The sequence below is a fragment of the Zingiber officinale genome, chromosome 1B (assembly GCF_018446385.1).
Source record: "Zingiber officinale cultivar Zhangliang chromosome 1B, Zo_v1.1, whole genome shotgun sequence".
Taxonomy (NCBI): Eukaryota; Viridiplantae; Streptophyta; class Magnoliopsida; order Zingiberales; family Zingiberaceae; genus Zingiber; species Zingiber officinale.
In genome coordinates, this window is record NC_055986.1 from 23,576,893 (window position 1) to 23,598,691 (window position 21,799).

The following is a 21,799-nucleotide window of genomic DNA, read 5'->3' on the forward strand; positions in this document are numbered from 1 at the left end:
TATAGCAAAAGGTAATTTCTCCTTAGAGGAGTAGGTGAGGGCGCCTTTCCCGAAGAGGGAACAATCAGCGTCAGTCCAATCTAGAGTTTCTGTGAAATTCAAAGTCAGGACCGGATAATTCGAGCTATCAAAACTTGTCTTTCTTTAAATATTATTCCCTACACTAACCTTGTTTAACACAGAGTAGAAGCTAGAAACATGGTGGTCTGAGCGCCCGGAGTTGCTTCGGGTGCCTGGGATGCCTTAGCGAAGGATTGCCATGACAAGGTGCCTAGTCGGGCACCTTGGCGATCTAGGCGCTTGGAGCTGCTCCAGGCACCCAGATGGCCAAATTTCATCGACTTGTTGAGTTGGAGTGCGATGACTGGCCGACCCGCGTTAGTGGTCCAAGTGCCCAGAAGGGGTCCGGGCACCCATATGTGGATAAACTTTAGGGATGAAGTTTCGACGAGAGTTTGACACGTCAGCATGGTCCATACACCCGGGGGAGGTTCCAGGTGACTGGAATAGGTTATAAAAAGAGTCTTCGACCAGTGGCTCATACACAACATTCCTAACAACTTCCGCTTCTTCGTGTTGCTCAGAAAATGCCTTCTCGACTCCCGAAAGTTGCTCCAACGACGATTGCACTGAAGATCTAATCCTCCAAGTCATCGGTATTATTTTTATTCAAGTTACTAGTGTTCAAATTGTAATCATCTATTATAACTTTATGATTGATTAATAGTTTCCCAATGAAATCACTCTCACATGTAGGCCTTGGAGTAGGAGTCATCACAGGCTCCGAACCAAGTAAATCTTGGTCGAGTTAACATTGTTTTTTTTGTTGGGTCACTTCATGGCTAGAGGGGAGGGGTTGAATAGCTCGTCGCTTCGCTTCGATGATAATATGCAACAGAATAAACTCGAAGCAAGCTCCTCCAATGTTAACAATAGGATTTACTTGGTATCCATCTTAAGAAGTGGTGACTAATCCAAGGATCCGGCCCTCATGCACACTCTCCACTATGAAACACTCCTTCTCGGAAACAATCCAGAGGCAGAAAAACGTCGTACAAGTTCTCAATACATAAATACTAGAAGAAGAACAAAATAAGCTAATATAGTAATAAATCTTACAAGATTTACAACATAAAACCTTAGCTTGCTTCTTCTTCTTGTTTGGCAACGCCTCTTGATCTTGGAAGTGCTGCAGCACTTGTCTCCAAGAAGCCTCAAGAATCAACGGTGATGTCTGCGTGAGCTCGGTGAAGAAGATCAGAGAGTAAGTGATGAAACAATGCACGCGAATGCCTTTTCTACTTGCACAATGGCTAGTTTTTCAAGAGTAATCGATTGCCTTAATCGATTACTCATGCCTAATCGATTAGGCATGCTTCTGTTTGCGCGAGAAGGGCATGTAAACGATTAAGCCTCCCTACTTAATCGCTTACCAACTATTTTGTGTCTTCATGAAAACCAACTTAAGTGATCACTCTAATCACTTAAGAAAGCCGTAATTGATTACCTTAATCAATTATGGTCCTTTCTATTTTTCACAACAAACACCTTAATCAATTGCCATAATCGATTACGACCCTTTCTGTTTTAAACAGAAGTTCCTTAAGCAATTAAGAAAAATGCTTAATTGCTTAACGCATGGTGTAATCGATTACCCTAATCGATTATTGAACCCTAACTTCCAAAACTAAGTCTCGAGTTCCTCGCCCAACATCCGGTCAACAGTGACCTATTGGGACTTCAGAATGCCCAGCATTTGATCAACCTTGACATGTTGGGACTTCTTCACCAAGTGTCCAGTCAATCCTTTAACCCACTTAGACATTTCTCCTTGTGCCAAGTATCCAGTCAATTCTTTGACCTACTTGAACTTTCAATTACCAAGTGTTCGGTCAACCTTGACCGACTTGGATTTCCACATGCTTGGCTTCACTCACCAAGACTTTCTCACTGTCTGGTTTCACTCACTAGGACATTCACCTCGCTACACTCATTAGGATTTTTCTTTTGTCTAGCTTCACACATTAGGACTTTTCACTTATCTTCACTCATCAGGATTGTTCAACTACCTGGCTTTACTCACCAGAACTTCTCATCTGCCTAGTTTCACTCACTAGGACTTTTCACACCAAGTGTATGGTCAATACTGACTACTTGGATTTTCTTCTTCTGCCAACCCTCCCATTGGACTTGCCCTTGCCTAACTTCTAGTTTGTACTTCCCAATCAAGTATCTGCTCAACCTTAACCTACTTGACTCTTCTTTACATCAAATTGGTCAACCCTTGACCAGAGGGGAATTGTACCAACAATCTCCCCAAACAGACAATTACAATTGTAATTTTCATACATTATCAAACATCAAAAATCAAACATCAGGACTCAAGCTTGAGCCAACTCAAACTTAGTCAAACTGGTCAATCTTGACCTAAAGAAATTACACCAACAATCTCTCATTTTTTTGATATTTGACAATATGTTTAAGTTAGGCTAATCTCATAGCCTCTACTTCTTCATGCTAAAGCATGAATGAGGGTTTCCTTCATTATCTCCCTTTCCAAGAGGGCAAACTCTCCCTTTAGTTAATGAAGGCCTAACTTAAACCCTATATTCTCCCCTTTTGCCACACATAAAAAACTCTTTCCCTGAAGAGTTACCTACATGTTGTTCACAACCTCACTTGTTGTTCACAACATAACAATGAAGATCTCATACCCTTCATTGTGCCCAAATACTTATCCTAGAGTATACATAACAACGAAGGTTTAAAAGCCTTCCATTTGGTTGTTAAAAAAAATCATGTCTTTAAGGAGTAGTTCCCCTCAAAATATGTTCTAAACTTCTATCATTGTACCAATAATAACTTGGAGTTCCTAAACCTTTAGGATATCTAAATTTGAAGTTTTGAGGTTAAAAAATTTAACTTTGAAACTAAACCTCATCCTAAACTCCAACTTAGTCTTCTTTAACCAATTCTTTCTTGTTTCAATAATAAAAGTATCCTTTTAATGCTTATCTAACCACTTCCTAGGTTTAGAAATGGTTAACATGACTAAACACGGCTTATTCAACTTAAATAAACTTATTTAAGCTGAAAACAGGAACTTAAGCACTTAAACCAAGCCCTTAATCGCTTAAGACCAGTTGTAATCAATTGAAGTTGAGATTCAATCGATTATCGAATGCCAATCGATTGTTGTAATCAATTAAGGCCTTTAATCGATTGCTGCAATCGATTCCGTGAGCTACTGTGCTCATGAGAACTTGCCTAATCGATTGTCCTGATCGATTAGGATGTGGTAATCAACTAACCTAGTCGATTATCATTTCTGATTTCTGAAATTAATTTCTGCCAAATTTCAGAAATGCCCCAAAATTTTTACGAAATTCTAAAATTTGTAAAAATTTATGTATACATTATTTAAGGCATATACTATCATGGAAAGATAGTTATATAAGAGCTAATCATGACAGTACATTAAATCATTCCAATCTAAAGAGCTAATCATCCAATCAATATCATCCCTAATTCCTAGCATATCCATAGTGGCGGGATCCATATATTTCGTGCATACAATTTTCCTAGCGACAAGGTTATCATATCTAGCTTTTTGATCTTGATTTCTAAAAACAATATTAAATATATTTTCGTTACCTTCGTCGCGTGCTACCCTCTTCCCTTTTCCTTTTGATGATGAAACTTTCCCTTTTCCTTTGTCACCTCCCGGTGCATCTCCTTCTCCAAATCCACCACTTCCTCGACGAAGTCTCTTCAAGATCTGCGACATGGTGAGCTTAGAATTCTGTGGAGATAAGTCCTTGAGGATAGGAGTAGGGGAGAGGAGGAATAGGGGATTAGCTTCTTTTTCCAAAGTTTTGGCTTGGGAATGTGTTAGATCTGGATGTAGATCTAAGGAAAAGCGGACTCTAAAGGGTGAAATTAGGGTTAGATGAGGTGTATTGGGGAGGGGAAGGGTTTTGGGGGAGAAGAATGTAGAGGCTAGCGTTTCTTGGAGGAGGTAGGCGACGCCGCACGGGATGGGGCACGGCCGTGTCTTATAGACACGGCCGGGTTAGACCAGATCGGTATCTTGGGATCTTCCTCCATGTCCAAGATAATGAAGTCTGTAGGAACTATACATCCACCTACTTTAACTAGCACATCTTCCATTATTCCCATCAGGTACCTGTATGAATGGTCATCTAGTTGCAATGCCATCGTAGTCAATTTAATGTTCTGGGAACCCAGCATCTTGCATAGAGAGTACGGGAGCAGGCTGACACTGGCTCCCAAGTCACAGAAAGCTCTTAGTATAAGTTCAGAACCAATTTTGCACGGTATGGAGAAACTTCCTGGGTCCTGAAGCTTGGGTGGAGGATTCGCCATAAGGAGGGCAATGCAATTCTCTGTTAGTGCTACAGTCTCGAAGTCGCCCTTCTGCCTTCTATTGGATAAGATTCCCTTTAAAAATTTCACGAACTTCGACATCTGGTGTAGCGCATCTAACAATGGTACTTCAACGTAAATCTCTTTAACCTTTTTCAGAAATCGGTGGAACTCTTCATCCCTTTGGGATGCTATAAGCTTCTGAGGAAAAGGAATTGTATGATTTTGTGGGGTAGTCTGAAGAGCTTCTTTAGTTCTTTTAGTAACCACTTCTCCATCCCTGTTTTGCGTCTGATTGCGCATTAGGGGAGTGGGTTCCTTTTCTCAGTCAAGCTCCATCTAAGTCATGATTTGGGGGTTTCCCACAGTACGTCCGCTTCGCAGCTCAATGCGATTGCAATGTTCCACCAGATTTAAATCTGGTTTCCCTGGGAATGTACCTTGTGCTCTTGAGACGGACTGAGCTATCTGGGCTATCTGGCTGTCTTGCATCTTCTGGTGTTTTTCTGAGCTCTCCAGCCTCTAAGTCAGTTGTTTGATCTCGCTCCTCATCTCCTTTTGCTCCGAGAGAGCTTCCTCAAGCATCTTTTCAATCCTAGACAGCTGTGTAGGTTGCTGCTGTTGATGAGTCTGTTGTCCAGGTTGGTAGGTCTGATGTGCAGGCCCTTGGTCCTGATTATTTCGGTATGAAAAATTGGGGTGATTCCTCCATCCAGGGTTGTATGTGTTGGAGTACGGATTATTTTGCCTCTGATTATAGCCTGTTATTGCATCACATTGCTCAAGCTGGTTTATCTGTACCTGCATTGCCCCAAGGGGGCAAGTATCTTGAGCGTGGTCCGCACTTCCGCAGATGTCGCAAACACATACTATTGCATTAGCTGTGTTGCTACCCATGGCTTCAAATTTCGCGTCCAGCTTTGTAGACATGAGTGTGAATGCATCCACCTCGAATTTTCCTAACGCCTTCATCTGATTTCCTGAGAAAGCACCACTAGATCTTTCAGATGCCCACTGATGGTGGTTTAGTGCCACATTCTCTATTATCTCTTTAGCTTCATCAAGGCTTTTGTTCATCAGTGCTCCTCCTGCCGCATAATCTAATGATACCTTCGTGTGATAATTTATTCCATTGTAGAAGGTGTGTAGAACCAGCCACTTCTCAAGGCCATGATGGGGGCACTGTCTCTGCATGCTCGGAAAACCTAATGGTTCCACTGTACAAAAATTTTGTACAAAGGTCTGAACCTTTTCCTAGCTACCATGTGTTCTTTTAAATTAAACTTGGATCGCCTGCGGAACTTAACACGTTCGATCCAAATCACCTAAGTTATTAATTCCATTAAATATTAATTTCCATAATTTGTTCCCAGTACTGGCGTGGCGAGGTACATGGCTTTCTTGGATATGGGAGCAACCACCACCGACTAGACAAAACCTTTTAAGGAAAGCTAATATTTAATTTCCTAAAATAACTTTAAGTTAACCGAAAGGAACAATCAAATCACAAGGAAAAGAAAAAAAAACAAAGAACACAACATCGAAAATAAATTCGAAATACTAGAATCGCATGCCTCTTGTATTTGGTATTATTTCCAAAAATAACTAGTATGATGCGGAAAGGAAAAATACTAGTTATACCTTTTAGAAAGACCTCTTGATCTTCTACCGTATTCCTCTTCTAATCCCGGACGTTGTGTGGGCAACGATCTTCCGAGATGAGAACCACCAAACCACCTTCTTCTTCTTTCCTTCAAGTTTCGGCCAAGCAAGACTTTCAAAGGAAAAAGATCCTTTTCCACCAACCAAGCTCCAAGGGATGCAAGCTTTCTCTCCTTCTTCTCCAAGCTAAGATCCGGCCACCACTTGATCTCCAAGAGAAAAGAAGGTTTCGGCCACAAAGATGGAGAGAAGAGAAAGGGAAGGGCCGGCCACACCAAGGAAGAAAAGAGGGAGAAAAATAATAGAGTTGTTCACCATGAAGCCTCCTCTACCTCCTCTTTTATAATCCTTGGTCTTGGCAAATAAGGAAAATTTAATAAAAACTTCCTTAATTCTTTTGCCATTGAAAAGGAAAATTTATTTAATTAAAAATAATTTTATTTTCATCATGATAATGGCCGGCCACCTTTAATCCCTTAATTAAGGAAATTTTAATTCACACAAGAATTAAAACTTCCTAATTTGCTTCCGGAAATTTATAAAAATTTCTCAAATAATTTTTCCCTTCATGGTGGTTAATAAAAAAGAAATTTTATAAATTAAAATCTTTCTTTTAAACATGTGGATAAAAATAAAGTTATCTTTAAAAATTAAAATCTCTTTCAATCTACAAATAAGGAAAGATATCAAATCTTTTCTTAATCTTTTGTAGAAACTTATAAAAGAGAATATTTAATTTTTAAACTCTCTTTTAAATCATGAACATGTTTAAAAAGGAAAGTTTTCTTAAAATTTAAAATCCACCTTTTAATCAACAAATAAGGAAAGATTTCAAATTTTTAAACTCTCTTTTAAACATGTGGATGATTTACAAATAAGGAAAGTTTTTACTAAAAATTAAAACTATCCTTTTAATCTACAAATAAGGAAAGAGATTAATCTCTTCTCTTAATCTTTTGTAGAATGCTATAAAAGGAAATTTTAATTTTAAAACTCTCTTTTAAATCATGATATCCACATAAGAAATAATTTTAATAAAAACCCCTTTTAATATTCTAGTGGTCGGCCACCTAAGCTTGGGACCCAAGCTTTGGCCGGCCACCAACTTGGCTCAACCATTTGGTTTTGGCCGGCCCTAGCTTGGGTTCCAAGCTAGCTTGACCGACCCCATTGGATGGGTAAGAAGGTGGGTATGTGGTGGGTATAAATCTCTATATACAAGAGGCTACGATAGTGACCGAGAGGAGGAATTGGTTTTGATCTCCCGATGAAATTAAGCATCCCGTGTTCGCCCCGAACACACAACTTAATTTCATCAATAATAATTTATTCCACTAAAGAACTATTATTGAACTACCACACCAATCCCAAATTATATTTTGGGCTCCTTCTTATTATGAGTGTGTTAGTCTCCCTGTGTTTAAGATAACAAATGACCACTAATTAAGTAAGTTACTGACAACTCACTTAATTAATATCTAGCTCCAAGAGTAGTACCACTCAACTTCATCATCATGTCGGACTAAGTCCACTTGCAGGGTTTAACATGACAATCCTTATGAGCTCCTCTTGGGGACATTCTCAACCTAGATTACTAGGACACAGTTTTCTTCTATAATCAACAACACACACTATAAGTGATATCGTTTCCCAATTTATCGGGCTTATTGATTTATCGAACTAAATCTCACCCATTGATAAATTAAAGAAATAAATATCAAATATATGTGCTTGTTATTATATTAGGATTAAGAGCACACACTTCCATAATAACTGAGGTCTTTGTTCCTTTATAAAGTCAGTATAAAAGAAACGACCTCAAATGGTCCTACTCAATACACTCTAAGTGTACTAGTGTAATTATATAGTTAAGATAAACTAATACCTAATTACACTACGACCTTCCTATGATTTGTTCCTTTCCATCTTGGCCGTGAGCTACTATTTATAATTTATAAGGTACTGATAACATGATCCTCTGTGTGTGACACCACACACCATGTTATCTACAATATAATTTAATTGAACAACTACATTTATCATAAATATAGACATTTGACGAATGTGATTCTTATTTCTAGATAAATGTTTATACCAAAAGCTAGGCTTTTAGTATACATCCTAACAATCTCCCACTTATACTAAAAGACTAAGCTGCCATATCTACTGCCATACATCTGAATCCCAACTCTTCAACATGCCCATCAAAGCTCTTGCCTTAAGGGCCTTAGTGAAAAGATCTATATGCCATCATCTGATGCAATCTAGGCAGCAACAACTTCTCCTCGTTTATACGATTTCTCGTATTGGGTGGTACTTGCGCTCTATTGTGTTTACTTGCCTTATAGACTCATGGTTTCTTCGAGTTTGCTACTGCACCACTATTATTACAATAAATTGTAATAATCTTTGGACAAACCAGAAATCATATCTAAGTCTATCTTGAGGTTATTAAGTCATTCAACTTTTATGACTACCTCAGAGGCTTGCCATATACTCAGCTTCTATGGCGGAGTCCAGAAAAACACCTATGCTTATCACTCTTCCATAGTTATGACTTTACCTCCTAAAGTAAACACAAAACCTCGAGGTTGACTTACTATTGTCCCTATCCGATTGGAAGTCAAAATCCGTGCAACCCACAGGGACCAAATCAACTGCCTTGTAAGCTAGCATATAATTTCTAGTGCCTCTAAGGTACTTCAATATATGCTTTACTGCAGTTCAATGTCATTGTCAAGGGTTACTTTGATATCTGCTAACTATGCCCTTGGCAAAACAGATTTCTGATCTCGTGCATAGCATACATTAGTCTTCCGATAGCCGAAGCATAAAGATCTGCCTTCATTTCCTCTATCTCCTTTGATGTCTTCGAAGACATCTCTTTAGATAAAACTACTCCAAGCCCAAAAGATAAGAAACCTTTCTTTGGAGTTCTGCATGCTTAAAACGAGCAAGGATTTTTTTTCGATATATGAAGCTTGGGATAATTAAAATATTCTTTTCTTGCGATCCCTTATTACTTTGATCCTAAGAATATATTCATTCTCCCAAGTCCTTCATATCGAATTGTTTGGACAACCATACCCTTACTTCTGACAACATTTTGATATTCTTTCCAACTACCAAAAATATTATCTACGTATAGTTCAAGAAATATCACCACGTTTCCATCACACTTTTTGTATACACAAGACTTATCCGGTTACTAAATAAATCCATAGGTCAGGATTCCTTTGATAAACCGGATGTTCCAAGACCTTGAAGCTTTGCCTCAGTCCATAGACTGATTGAGCTTGCACACAAAATGCTCTTTGCCCTTTGCAATGAACCCTTCTGGTTGTTTTGTATGGATGCTTTCTTCAAGACTTCCATTAGGGAATGCTGTCTTGACATCCACTTGCTAAAGAATCCGGATAGACTTAAGCATGACTACCAGGGAAAAAGTTTCCTTTTTCACCAAGCCTTGCTTTGAAAGTTTCCACCTTCCTGTCTATCCATCTTTTCCTATTGTAGACATATTTTCACCTAATGGCTTTTACACCATCTGGTGGTTCTACAAGCTTCCAGATTTGATTAGAATACTTATATTCTAATTCTGTATTCATTGCTCTTTGCCAAGATGCTGCATCTTTATTTTGGAGTGCTTCATCATATTTCCGGGATCAGACTCATGTTCATTTGGGATCAAGTCCAAAAACTTTCCCAAAACATGAATCCTTTTGGTTGTTTGACAACCTCCCCCACTATGATGATGTACTGTCTATAATTGTGTATCAATTGTGATATGTGTTGCAGTTTCTTGTGATATTTCATCTTGTACAGTTGGTACTAGATTAGACATGTCCTTTATAATTTCTTTAAGAACAAATTTACTTATGGGCTTGTGGTTTATTACATAGTCCTTTTCTAAAAATCGATCATTGATGCTAACAATGACCTTCTGATTTTTAAGACTATAAACCTACTTTCATTTCTCTAGTATAACTTACAAACAAGTGAATTCCTGTCCAACTTATCATTGTCTCTCTTCAACATATGTGCTGGACTACCCGAATCCGAATATGCTTCAAAATAGGCTTATGCCTATTTAGCAATTCTATATGAGTAGAGAGTTCTGACTTTGGAAGGTATTATGTTCACTTCTGTTTCCAGAGTATATCCTTAAAATGAATTTGGTAATTTTCCAAATAACTCATCATCAATCTACTTATTTCCATAAGAGTCCTATACCTTCCTTTTTCTACACCATTCTGTAGGGATATACCAGGTGCAGCTAGTTTGGATTGAATCCCTACTTCTGATAAGTGACTCCTAAATTCTCCCAAGAGGTACTTGCCACTACGATCTCATCGTAGTGTCTTGATACTTTTACTTTGACGTTTCTCCGCATCAGCCTTGTACACTTTGAACTAATCAAAGTACTTAGTCTTGCGGCACATTAAGTAAATGTATATGTATCTTGAATAGTTATCTATAAAATAGATGAAATATTCGATACTACCTCTTGCCTAGATAGTCATAGGATCACACAAAACAGAATGAACCAATTCCAACATATCTTTGACTCCATACCCCTTAGACTTAAAAGCTTCTTGGTTATTTTTCCTTCCAAGTAAGACTCGCAGGTTGGAAAGATTTCCACTACTAATGAACCCAAAAGTTCATCAGCTACCAATGAATCCTACTTAAGTTAATATAACCTAGCTTTAGATGCCAAAGATATAATTGGTTCATTTCCGAAGGTTGCTTTCTCTTAAAGTTAGAAGATATGTTACTAATTTCCATTTGTTGCATCGTGGGAGTTATTGGATTATAAATTGTCAACCAACATACCAGAATAGATAACTTCCCTATTTTTCTTGATAACAACTTTGTTATCAAAATAGACACAATATCTATTCTATAATAGTTTAGAAACTAAAATCAGGTTCTTTCTAAACTTAGTATGTAAAGATAATTTCTAATAATCCATATTTTATTCCTATTAGAGAATAAACCTCTCCCACTGCAATAGCTGCTACTTTTGCAGTAATGCCCATGTGGACAATGTTTTTATTTTCATTTAGTTGTCAGGTTTCCTGGAACCCTGCAATGAATTGCAGACATGATTAATGACATCTGTATCTACACTCCAGGTTCTGGTAGATAACACCACTAGACATGTTTCAACTAATGAAGTAAATACACCTAAATTGTTCTTAGTTCTAAGAAGACAGTCTACCTTAATGTCCAAGTCCTATTTCTAATCATTACAATTGGGACTACTAAGTCTTTTCTATAGTATAACAACTAGGGGATTGACAAACATTTTAAATCCTAAGAATCACAAAAATATTTGGTCAAGATCAATACTTTTAAAATCCCTATGAATTTTGTATGCCACGATAGTGTGGACGTATACAAAATCAAAAAAAAATTATCCATTAATTTTATTATCTCGTCAACTTTACTTTATGACGAATAAAATTAATAGTTGATCTGTCTTTGATCAAATATTTGGTCAAAACTTTTTGAATTTAAAATAACATTGATTCCTCAAACAATATTATTTAAATTCACCAACACCTCAAATACCGTGAATTTTGTATGCCACGATAGTGTGGATGTATACAAAATTTAAACATTTGTAAGAGAAGGGTTTTACCCATTAATTATCTTGTCAATAAATCTTTATGACAAAATGAAATTACCTCAAACACCATGAATTTTGTATGCCACGATAGTGTGGGCGTATACAAAATCAAACATTTGTAAGAGGAGTTTTTAATTTTATTATCTTGTCAACTTATTTATTTGACAAATTAATAGTTGGTTTTCTTCGGTCACACAAACAATAGCAGTGACTCCGATGGGGAGGATACTATTAGACGTGCCTAAGTGTATACCATTACTTGACACTAAGTCCATTAATAAGATTGTGCCCCTTCCAATGGGGAAGATCACACGCTCTTAATTAACTTCCTATAGTCATCCAAAATGGAAGTTTAAGCTAGTGATCTGCAAACAAGCTCATCCGATATGGAGGAAGGCACTCAGAGCCAACGCGCAAGCTTGTTGCATCACTTATAAACCAGTAATGGAGACCGTGGAATTTATTTAAAAATAAATCCCTCTCCCACTTAGTTATTTAAAGTGAGGAATTTTGACTATGCTAGCCTACTTAGCATGCATACTAACAAGCACACAACACACAGCATAAAAAGCAATAAATAGAAAAAATTAATTTTCAACTATTATGACTTTTATCTATTGCTGTCCTCCGTGTGTCGCCAACCCTAGCTGCTGCCATCTTTGGCCACCGCCACCGGGTCTAGTTGTCGCATCCATCTTGCTCCTTGTTCCGCTACGCCTCTGGCCCTCAAAAGGTTCCACGCCTTGCAAGATTCGATCTGTGACATAAATATAATTTTACATTTTTCGATCCTATATTCCTCGAAAGAATGTACATGTAAACTAGATCGAACATAAAATAAAATTTACATCCATCGATCCTATATTCCATAAAAGGAATGTACATGTAACTAGATCAAAAAATAAAATCCTAATAAAACTAAATACAGCTCCTGCTGTATTTTATAATACAATCATGCACACAGAATAAAATGCCCTTGACATGTCCAAGGGTCCAATCACACACATAATAACTATAAGCCATAATAGTTGGATCCTGCATCCACAAAGTTAGCACATCCTACTATTATCCTGCCTAAATTATGTATGACATGTGCATAATTAAACTAATACCAAATACACAGAGGCAAAACCCTAGCTCTGATACCAATTGTTGGTTGCTACTCGGAAAACCTAATGGTTCCACTGTATAAAAATTTTGTATAAAGGTCTGAACCTTTTCCTAGCTACCATGTGTTCTTTTAAATTAAACTTGGATCACCTGCGGAACTTAACACGTTTGATCCAAAGTTTAATCTATTTGTTCTTTTAGGTTTTGACTTGGATCTCCTGCGGAACTTAACACGTTCAATCCAAATCACCTAAGTTATTAATTCCATTAAATATTAATTTCCATAATTGGTTCCCAGTACTGACGTGGCGAGGCACATGGCCTTCTTGGATATGGGAGCAACCACCACCGACTAGACAAAACCTTTTAAGGAAAGATAATATTTAATTTCCTAAAATAACGTTAGGTTAACCGAAAGGAACAATCAAATCACAAGGAAAAGAAAAAAAAAAAACAAAGAACACAACATCGAAAATAAATTCAAAATACTAGAATCACATGCCTCTTGTATTTGGTATTATTTTCAAAAATAACTAGTATGATGCGGAAAGGAAAAATACTAGTTATACCTTTTAGAAAGACCTCTTGATCTTCTACCGTATTCCTCTTCTAATCCCGGACGTTGTGTGGGCAACGATCTTCCGAGACGAGAACCACCAAACCACCTTCTTCTTCTTTCCTTCAAGTTTCGGCCAAGCAAGACTTTCAAAGGAAAAAGATCCTTTTCCACCAACCAAGCTCCAAGGGATGCAAGCTTTCTCTCCTTCTTCTCCAAGCTAAGATCCGGCCACCACTTGATCTCCAAGAGAAAAGAAGGTTTCGGCCACAAAGATGGAGAGAAGAGAAAGGGAAGGGCCGGCCACACCAAGGAAGAAAAGAGGGAGAAAAATAATAGAGTTGTTCACCATGAAGCCTCCTCTACCCCCTCTTTTATAATCCTTGGTCTTGGCAAATAACGAAAATTTAATAAAAACTTCCTTAATTCTTTTGCCATTGAAAAGGAAAATTTATTTAATTAAAAATAATTTTATTTTCATCATGATAATGGCCGACCACCTTTAATCCCTTAATCAAGGAAATTTTAATTCACACAAGAATTAAAACTTCCTAATTTGCTTCCGGAAATTTATAAAAATTTCTCAAATAAATTTTCCCTTCATGGTGGTTAATAAAAAAGAACTTTTATAAATTAAAATCTTTCTTTTAAACATGTGGATAAAAATAAAGTTATCTCTAAAAATTAAAATATCTTTCAATCTACAAATAAGGAAAGATATCAAATCTTTTCTTAATCTTTTGTAGAAACTTATAAAATAGAATATTTAATTTTTAAACTCTCTTTTAAATCAAGAACATGTTTTAAAAGGAAAGTTTTCTTAAAATTTAAAATCCACCTTTTAATCAACAAATAAGGAAAGATTTTAAATTTTTAAACTCTCTTTTAAACATGTGGATGATTTACAAATAAGGAAAGTTTTTACTAAAAATTAAAACTATCCTTTTAATCTACAAATAAGGAAAGAGATTAATCTCTTCTCTTAATCTTTTGTAGAATGCTATAAAAGGAAATTTTAATTTTAAAATTCTCTTTTAAATCATGATATCCACATAAGAAATAATTTTAATAAAAAACCCTTTTAATATTCTAGTGGCCGACCACCTAAGCTTGGGACCCAAGCTTTGGCCGGCCACCAACTTGGCTCAACCATTTGGTCTTGGCCGGCCCTAGCTTGGGTTCCAAGCTAGCTTGGCCGACCCCATTGGATGGGTAAGAAGGTGGGTATGTGGTGGGTATAAATCTCTATATACAAGAGGCTACGATAGGGACCGAGAGGAGGAATTAGTTTTGGTCTCCCGATGAAATTAAGCATTCCGTTTTCGCCCCGAACACACAACTTAATTTCATCAATAATAATTCATTCCACTAAAGAACTATTATTGAACTACCACACCAATCCCAAATTACATTTTGGGCTCCTTCTTATTATGAGTGTGTTAGTCTCCCTGTGTTTAAGATAACAAATGACCACTAATTAAGTAAGTTACTGACAACTCACTTAATTAATATCTAGCTCCAAGAGTAGTACCACTCAACTTCATCATCATGTCGGACTAAGTTCACCTGCAGGGTTTAACATGACAATCCTTATGAGCTCCTCTTGGGGACATTCTCAACCTAGATTACTAGGACACAGTTTTCTTCTATAATCAACAACACACACTATAAGTGATATCATTTCCCAACTTATCAGGCTTATTGATTTATCGAACTAAATCTCACCCATTGATAAATTAAAGAAATAAATATCAAATATATGTGCTTGTTATTATATTAGGATTAAGAGCACACACTTCCATAATAATTGAGGTCTTTGTTCCTTTATAAAGTTAGTATAAAAGAAACGACCTCAAATGGTCCTACTCAATATACTCTAAGTGTACTAGTATAATTATATAGTTAAGATAAACTAATACCTAATTACACTACGACCTTCCTATGGTTTGTTCCTTTCCATCTTGGCCGTGAGCTACTATTTATAATTTATAAGGTACTGATAACATGATCCTCTGTGTGTGACACCACACACCATGTTATCTACAATATAAATTAATTGAACAACTACATTTATCATAAATGCAGACATTTGACCAATGTGATTCTTATTTCTAGATAAATGTTTATACCAAAAACTAGACTTTTAGTATACATCCTAACACATCAGTGCTCCTCCTGCCGCAGAATCTAATGATACCTTCGTGTGATAATTTATTCCATTGTAGAAGGTGTGTAGAACCAGCCACTTCTCAAGGCCATGATGGGGGCACTGTCTCTGCATGCTCTTGAACCAGTCCCAGGCTTCAAATAGGGATTCTGAGTCTATCTGCTTGAAGCTGGCAATCAGGTTCCTCATGTGGGCAGTCTTGCTTGGGGGGTAGAACTTGTCTAAGAATTTCTGCTCACATTGCTCCCAAGATGATATGCTATCTGCTGGTAGAGAATTCAGCCACTGCTTGACCCTGTCTTTCAGAGAGAATCCGAAAAGAAGCAGTCTCACCAATTCTGGAGAAACCTCATTCACCTTCATCGTGCCACAGATTTCATAAAACAACTCCAGATGATGATTCGGGTCTTCGTGTGGCCCCCCTCCAAATTGATTTAACTGGACCATGTGGATTACTGCGGGCTTGATCTTAAAGTTGTCAGCATCGATGGGTGGTCGGGTGATACTGGATTGGACCCCTCGTTCATATGGTGTCGGATAATCTTTCAGCAGTTTATCGGCCATTCCTGAGGATTCTTTTGCTGCTTGGAAAGCTTTCTGTAAATTCCTTCTCCTCAGAAAGGTCTTGTCAATCTCTGGATCAAATGGTAGCAACTGTCCTGAAAGGTTAGCTCTACCCATGCAGAAGAAAAGAGAACAAGATAGAAAATATGATAGCAAGAAATAAAAAAAAAATGAATGCAGTAAGGAAGAAGAGTGAAAATATTTTATTAATAGTAGATTTTTCCCTTTTTTTTATGCAGAGAAAAAACAAAGCCTAGTCTAATCCTATATGACTTAGCTAGTGTTATGGACGCAGTCCTCGGTAACGGTGCCAAAAACTTGTTATGTTTCCGCAAGTGCACGGATTCGTCGTTAGTAATAAAAATATCGATCCCACAAGGACTGACTATAAGTACTAGCAATCACTCACTTATGGTTAGCTAGACTACCAATGGTCTAGATCAGGCTAAGGGAAAAGAAAGGTCGAGGGAGAGAGTCGAGAGTCGCAAGGTCAAAATATTCACTTGGTGATGAGTTCTAGGGGTCGATTTCGTCGTGGTAGCATTGATGTGTCTCGATTTGTCTTACTCTCGCTGTCCTTATTCCTGCTATTGCCGGAAGCTAAGTGGGTATTCTCAAGCGCCAGAATAGGGTAATGCCCTAAGAAATCTTATCACGGTTTACCCCTATCACTAGGGCACCTTGGCAAATCTTGAGGACATAACTCTAAAGGGTAAATTAAGAATATTGAGTAGAGCTAAGCCTGGTCTCTCGCTCCCTTAGGGAGAATCTATCTTCCTCTCAAGGAGCTATCCTAGATGTTCATGAACGAGTTACCCCTATCACTAGGGTCCCTCGGGTATATGATCTAGAGGTAATCCTCTACGAGGCTGACAAGTTCTTCTCAATCAAAAGTAAGCAATTAGCAATTGAAACAAAGCATGAAGTTCATCCAATAAGTATAAACACAATTCGAGTTTTACATCAATCCATACTACGACTACTCCCTAATCCCAGAACAAGGGATCTACTCCATGAATGCTGAGAGATATCCGAAAACATAGTATAGACAAACATACAATTCTCAACAAGTAAGAAGGAATATGCTTATCGGGTGTCGAAGAGTGACCTTCGGATCCAACTCTCAGCTTCTGAGTTGATGTGGTGGTGGAAGTTCGTTGAACAGCGGTCCAAAGCGGCGTAGAATTTCTCCAAGATCTTTTTCTCCCTAACGGATCGCCTCCCCCTTGGTAAAAAGGGTTAAACCCCTTATATAGCCTTAGGGTTTGGCCGTCGCGGCATGGTCGTGTAAGGGTGGCACGGCCGTGCCCTTCTCCGGTTTTGTGCGTGGCTGCACAGCCGTGCAGGGTCGAACGACCGTGTAGCCCCTGGGGCACGGTCATGCAGGGGTGCACCGCCATGCAAATCTCCTTCTCTGCCTGGGGTGGCACGACCGTGCAGGGTCTCACAGTCGTGTGCTGACTAGTCACTGTTTTGGTCGCACAGTCATGCAGGGTTGCACGGTCGTGTACTCTTCCTCTCCTGTTTGGCCACACGACCATGCAGGGTTGCACGGTCGTGTTGTCTGGTTAGTTCCGGTGCATCAATACTCTCCGTTCAAGCTCCGAAAATCTTCCCTGTCAACATAAAACCAAACAAAGAGCAGATATCTGAACAAAACAATAGATATGATGAATACAAAATAAAAGATGTGATCATGTGAAGCATATATATGCATAAGTCAAGTGAATGTGCGCTAAAGCATGCGTAAAAGATCATAATATTTGCGCGCATCAGGTACCTCAGAAGTAAAATTGGCAAGGCGGGACATCCTTCTGACTCAGCTAACGAACCTCCGGATGAATAATGGTGAGAAGGTAGCGCAACTTCAAGCGAGGATCAAGGAGCTAATAACTCAACTCAACAACCTTGGAGAATCGGTAACAAACCGAGACTTGATCTGATACGCGCTCAACTCCTTCCCCAGAACTCCTGAATGGGTGTCCTTAGTAGATGCTTACTACATCTCTAAGGACTTTGAGGTAAGTAGTTTAGAAAGTTTATTTTCTACTTTCGAACTTCACGAGTCTCGACTTGTAGAGCCTAAACAAGTAGAGAAGTTGAACCTCAACATTGCCCTACAAGCTGAAAAGGACGATCCCGACTCCGAAGCGTCGATCGACGAAATCGAAGCGGCACTACTGGTAAGACATTTCAATAAATTTCTTAAAACTAATAAATTTCAATCACAGCCGAGAAAGCATCAGCGCAACAGGAGGACAACCCGTTGTTACAATTGCAATGAAGAAGGGCACATCAAGGATGGTTGCCCCAAGAAAAAGGACAAGGAAAAGTCTCAAAGATCGACGCTCTCTAAACGCAAGAGTTTGAAGGCTACATGGGATGAGTCTTCATCCTCAGAATCTGAAGTCGAAGCCTTCTCGGGAGTAGTACTGATGGCCAACCATCTTTTTGAAGAAACCAGCTCGGAGATGAGCATAGATGAAGGGGGAGGATCATCAGAAGAAGAAAGTTGCGATGAAGGGGGAGCATCACCAAGTGAGGTAAGTAAGGTACGTGCTCTCACCCCTACTTAGTCATTTCAATTTATCAAAATGCTTACGAAAGATCTAGCAAAATTAGAAAAAGAAAATGCTGAATTGAAATTGAAATTAGCAAAAGCATGCCCCCTAGAAGTATATGATAATTTAAAATTAGAAAATGAAAAATTAAAAATTGAAATTGAAAAGTTGAAAAATGATCATGCATGCTTAAATAAATTTCCAAAATCAAAACTTATAATTTATAGAAAATTAAATTGGTATATTAGAAAACATCAGGGGCAACTTAGAAAAGTTCCTAGAAACTATATACCCCCTAAGTTTCTGGCTAATGCAGTAGGAAGAAACCTTTACTGGGTTCCAAAATCTTCACTAGACTAAATTTAAAAAAAAATAGTAATTAAAGCTTTTAGCGAGAAAATTAAACACTAAAATTTCTTTATGAGACTTTGTCTAAGAAAGTGTTTATTGCTCCAATAACCAAGAAGGCCTAGTGTCTCGTCACAACCTGGAAGCCAAAATATTGAAATAAAAATTATAATTAACTTTCTGATAAAGTATTAAAATTAGAATTAAAATAATGCTTTAGAAAGTTTTTTTAAAATTTTTTTTTTTTGGAAATTCTTCAAAAATATTTTTGAACTTAGAAAAAAAAATTTCTTGGATAAAATTTCTATTTCAGAAATATTCTCAAATAATATTTTTTTCCTAAGTTATGATTTCTTCTGAAATTAGAAATTTTTATTGGAAATTGTCTTGACTAAGTTTTTCGGAAAATGATTTAAATATTAAATTTTTAACTTAGGAAAAAAAATTTCGAAGGACATTTTTTTCTAGTTAAAATTTATTCTAAATTTACACATTTTTTTAGAAAATTATCTTCCTTAGAAAACTTAGAAATTGTTTTTAGCTGGAAATGTTTTGTACCTCATTTTTTGTTGTGATCAAAGGAGGAGAAATAGGTATCAGTTAAGCTTAGGGGAAATTAAAACAACCTTTGGTTAATTTTTTTTGCTTTTCAACAATTGGAATTAGAACTAAATTTTAAGCTGCAATTTAGTTTAATTGCAAATTTAGACTTTAAATGTTAGTTTTGTAATTTCTTTAAATTACTATTTGTTTGTTTTTACCCAAACTTAAACTTGGGTTGATGCACATCAAAAAGGGGGAGATTATAGGACCCCGTGATTATTTTGATGTGATCAACCAAGTTTAAGTTAGGTCCTATTTGTTTTTTATCCCTGTGTCTAAGTATGCAGGAGCTTAGGAGCGCAGGAAGTCGAGCGGAAGACGCGGCTAGCGAGAAGGATGGCACGGGAAGGGAGTCGACTGGCTCGGTGCGTCCGAAGGACGAGAGAGCTATAGAAGAGTACACCGATGGGCGAGAAGAACGTGTGCGACGTTTGAGGGACGTAAAGCTGGGACAGAAGATTGCTCAAGGAGAAGACTGAAAATTAGGTTCAGGTGAGCCCTATTTCGGTTGGCCAGAATTACCCAAACGCGTGAAGCTTCGGAAGTCAAAACAAAGGAGAAAACAAGCTGGAAATAAAGCTCAAGGCGCCTTCATCAAGTATTGGAGGCGCCTCCACCTTGGAGGCGCCTTCATGCTGTTGGTTGGTCCTAGGAGAATCGCACTCGTTCCACTGTACAAAAATTTTGTACAAGTGTCGAACCGTTTCATAAACAACCTATTGTGTTCTTTAGAAGTTAAATTAGGAATCGCAAACGGAACTTAACATTATTGATTCCAAATTTAACTTATATGTTCTTAATGGTTTAGACTTGGATCGCAAGGGGAACTTAACACTATTGATCCAAATTCACTTATGTTATAAATTTAATTAAATATTAATTTCCAAAATTGGCTTACAGGACTGCATGGCGAGGCACATGGCCTTCTTGGATATGGGAGCATCCACCACCAACTAGACAAAGTCTTTTAAGAAAAGATAATATTTAATTTCCTTATATAACTCTAGGTTTAACCAAAAAGAACAATCGAATCACAAATTCGAAAAATAAAACAAAAGAAACACAAATTCGAAACAAATCCGAAAAACTCTAGAATCATATGCCTCTTGTGTTTGGTATTTCCAAAAATAACTATACAAAGAAAACTAGTATGATGCGAAAAATAATTACTAGTTATACCTTTCTTTGTAAGCAAATAACCTCTTGATCTTCTACCGTATTCCTCTTCTTATCCCGGACGTTATGTGGGCAACGATCTACCGAGATGAGAATCCACCTAAGCCACCTTCTTCTCCAAGCAAGATTCGGCCACCACAATTCTCCAAGAGAAGTAGAGGTCCGACCACCACCACCAAGCTCCAAGAGATGCTAGAAACAAAACCTCCTTTCTCTCCTTCTTCTCCTAGCTAGTGTTGGAGCAATCCCAATGGTCCGCGGGACCATGTGTTTTGGTGTTTGGGCAAAGGGTTTAAGTTAGGTTCACCCTTGTATTTGATATGTGTATTTGAGTTATGCAGGTTTGCAGGATACACATATGACTCAGGTTGATGGCTTCGGGTCCGGTGAAGGATGGAGCATCCGAGGGACCGTGGACAAGGCAGCAAGGACAAGGGCCGAGGGAAGCGACTTCGAGGCATACGCGAAGGATGGCATTGGGTACGAGCCGCGGGCTTGAATGCATCCGAGGGACGAGAGCCAAAGGAAGTAGGCTTGAAGGCAAAAGGTCAAAGCTGCAAAGGAAGAATCAAGTGAGTCATAAGGGTGAGGTACGTGCAGCGAGATTGTACTCGGAGTAAAATCCTAGTTTTTAGGGTTTTCTTGTAGCGATCTTGTAGCGTCTTGTAGCGATCGTAGCGCCTCTTGTAGCGATCTTTATGTGATCGCATGTTTTAGCGATCGTGATGCGATCGCGCCGATCGGTGGCGTGACAGAATGTGTGGAATCGAGCCGTTGGGATGTAACGGTCGAATTTCCAGGCGATCGCATGTTTTAGCAGTCGACTGGTAGGCGGGGTTTTCTAACCCGTGGCCTATAAAACCAAAGCTTGGGAGCTTGGTTTGAGTTGACGAAATTAGTGGTGGGTAACCTCTAATTAGTAGTCAACTAGTGCCCTAGCAATCCAAGTGCTCTTGATCGAGTTGTGGTGAGGTTTCTCCACCGACAAGGAGGATTGTGCTAGCCGGAGTTTCCGGGGATTAATCCACCGA

The 21,799-nt window shown here is 38.1% G+C and overlaps 2 protein-coding genes and 1 pseudogene across 2 annotated transcripts; 1 reads left to right on the forward strand and 2 right to left on the reverse strand.

The window, feature by feature from the left end:
- Positions 1-3,999: 3,999 nt before the first annotated feature.
- LOC122033454 lies at positions 4,000-4,689 on the reverse strand. The gene has a single exon (XM_042592510.1). The coding sequence runs from the start codon at positions 4,687-4,689 to the stop codon at positions 4,000-4,002; it is 690 nt and encodes a 229-aa protein (XP_042448444.1).
- Positions 4,690-4,908: 219 nt separating this feature from the next.
- Positions 4,909-16,197, reverse strand: LOC122033538. Its single transcript, XM_042592614.1, has 2 exons — positions 15,606-16,197; positions 4,909-5,474 (listed from the first exon to the last, which is right to left on the reverse strand). Exons 1-2 carry the CDS (start codon positions 16,195-16,197, stop codon positions 4,909-4,911), a joined length of 1,158 nt encoding a protein of 385 aa, XP_042448548.1.
- Positions 15,602-15,673, forward strand: LOC121994434 (annotated as a pseudogene).
- Positions 16,198-21,799: the final 5,602 nt, after the last annotated feature.